This window comes from Austrofundulus limnaeus, unplaced genomic scaffold (genome assembly GCF_001266775.1).
Source record: "Austrofundulus limnaeus strain Quisiro unplaced genomic scaffold, Austrofundulus_limnaeus-1.0 Scaffold113, whole genome shotgun sequence".
Lineage (NCBI taxonomy): Eukaryota > Metazoa > Chordata > Actinopteri > Cyprinodontiformes > Rivulidae > Austrofundulus > Austrofundulus limnaeus.
Window position 1 is genome coordinate 1,100,807 of NW_013952515.1, and position 2,458 is coordinate 1,103,264.

General features: G+C 42.7%; 1 protein-coding gene across 1 annotated transcript in view; it reads left to right on the forward strand.

The window, feature by feature from the left end:
- The first annotated feature begins 877 nt into the window (after positions 1-877).
- ror1 (receptor tyrosine kinase-like orphan receptor 1) overlaps positions 878-2,458 on the forward strand; it is a 174,050-nt gene continuing 172,469 nt past the window's right edge. The window contains exons 1-2 of the mRNA XM_014014287.1: positions 878-1,204; positions 1,311-1,423. Of these exons, the coding sequence (XP_013869741.1) occupies positions 1,333-1,423 (91 nt within the window). The 5' untranslated portion in view covers positions 878-1,204; positions 1,311-1,332. The remainder of the gene's footprint in view (positions 1,205-1,310; positions 1,424-2,458) is intronic.

Genomic DNA, 2,458 nt, shown 5'->3' on the forward strand with positions numbered 1-2,458 from the left:
GAGTTTTACTCACTGTTGTGTTGTGAGTAGCTGCCATCTTGAATTCTGAACTCTCCAACATTCAGACTGAGAATTTCCACCAAAGGGGTGTTCTAGTTTAAATTTCTGACTTGTAACTGGGAAATTCCCACTTCCAAGTACAACTGGACTGCAGCAAAAGTAGCAGCAACAATGCAGCTAAATGTAGATTTTACCTGATTTTCACCGGCTGCTGGCTACTTTTAAATCCTGTGCAGCCCCACCTAGTGGTAGGATGTCATCATTTTGGTGGGGGGGGGGGAGAAATAATCAACATGCATTATGGGAGATGTAGTTTATGGTCAAAGCTGGCTTTAAAGCCGCTCATTTTGAAACATTACAGGGCGTCCTGCTGCATGTTTACTTTTTATTTTTAGATTCACACAGGGTTTGTTCAACTAAGTTGTGTGTGTGTGTGTGGGGGGGGGGGGGTGGGGGCACAGTTACTCAAAGCCAGCAGCTCAGCGGCCAGACAAGTTATCTATCACATTTTAAACTTGTTTATTTTGTTGAATTGAATCATACATTTAAAGATACAATTGATTTGAAAACCATTTTTTATATTAAATTAAGCCAGAAATGGGGGATCATTGGTGGGCTGGACAGAAGTCGCCCACAGGCCACATTTGGCCCACGCGCCTTAAGTTTGACTGGTGCACTTTACATTATCTGATGTCTGTATTTTTTACCAAGGTGATGAAGGATAAAACTGGAAAATTAATCAGTTTATGAACAAATAAGGTTACTTTTCCGCTTTGTGCATCTTTCATTTCAGACTTGTGAAACGAAAGATGGGTCAGTTCSATACTGTGTGTCGTTTAAAAATGGAACGCAGCCGCAATTAACGCACCTGCTGCTGCAGAGAGAACTCGGCACGCCTGACCGGAAGCTGGTTGCTCATGGTTTGAGTTTTACAGCTTAACCAACAGATGAACAACAGTTAAATAAATCTTGAGCGGTTTATTTTAACTCGCCCCTTCAGGAAAATTAAAAAAAATAAAAAGTCAAACAAGGRGCTAATACTTCCTTCTGTGACCACATGGTGGCGTCGCGCGTCTGACCAGAACCATGCGGCTCCTGTGGAACCTCTGATCTCTGAGGTTTGCTGGAAGGAGTTGCGCTCATTTGAAGGAGACGCTGTCGGGACGAAGTCAGGAGAGACTTTYCCCCGTTCCTTCACCCCGAGGTGCGCTTTTGACGCGGAGGCGGAAGCAGTCGTTCTGAATTTTGAGTCGCTCATTTTTATTTTTTTATTTTACTTTTTTTATATATATTATTATTTTTATTATGAGGGTGTAACACAAAGCCGGAGGAATGGATCCACATCGGGCAGCGGTGAGCCTGCGTCTCTGGACATGTCCATCCTGCGCTCTTTGGACCGTCCTGCTCCTCGTGAGCGCGTCTGGTGAGTCTCCGAGCTGTCTCTCCGTTCCCGTGGTTCCCTCTGCCTGCGGTTCATCCTGACTCAACATTTCAAACTTGTTGCTTCGGAGCTGATGTGTTCAGGCTGACCCTGGCGCTCCATCATCTTGTTTATGTTTATAAATCTGTTTGGTTTGTGTTCTCTCTCTCCGGAGATCCTCGTGTCTCCAAACTGTTGCTGTGCTGCCATCACTCAGCTTCTCCTCTCATGTAAATGATCTTTGCCTTTTCCTCATCAGGGTCCTTTTGTCTCTCCCACCATGAAGCCGCGGCACGGGGAGACCCTTCACACAATAAGTGGGGGKTTCTGCTCTTGTTAGTGCCTGTAAAAATGCAAATAAGTGTAAAGATAAGGATGTATAAGGGCTTATCTGTTAGGCAAACAGTTACAGGCTTYCCCATTTGCGTTTGGCTGAAGTAACTAATGGCTGTTAATGAAATAAGATAAGTTTCACACTTCTTCAGTTCAGMCTCTGATCACATCTGTGTTGTTCAGGTTTTACATCCTGCTCATGTTTGACTCATATAAGTGTGATTGATTAGAGTTTGAATTACATATGAAATGTTTATGAAGCCCCTCATAGAAGACATGTTTTGTTTTTTTCCCTTTTTTAGGGGGYGTCCTGGTTTTGTGAGTGACTAAGTTAAAAAAAAAAGGATCCTCCCAGTCCTGATGGGTTTGATATGAGTTATCTCCGGAAGATTTTCAGGGTTTGTTTGGATTACCTCTGTCCTCCCTAAATGCTTTTGGCTGTTATTTACAACGAGGCAGAGCAGCACATGAATGTAAAGCTTTTAGGTTGGTCCTTTTTTTCCCCTCTCCCTCCATCTCTCTCTCTATGTTTGGGCCTCTCTTTTTTATGCCCTGTGTAAGGAGGGAATGTTAATCCACAGGATGACTTCTTTAAATAGAGTTTAATGGTTGAATATAGAGTAAAGATGCATTAAAGGGAGCCATGATAAGTTGTAACATTAGACTTTATTTGATAAACATATATTTTAACTGTAAAATAAAGAC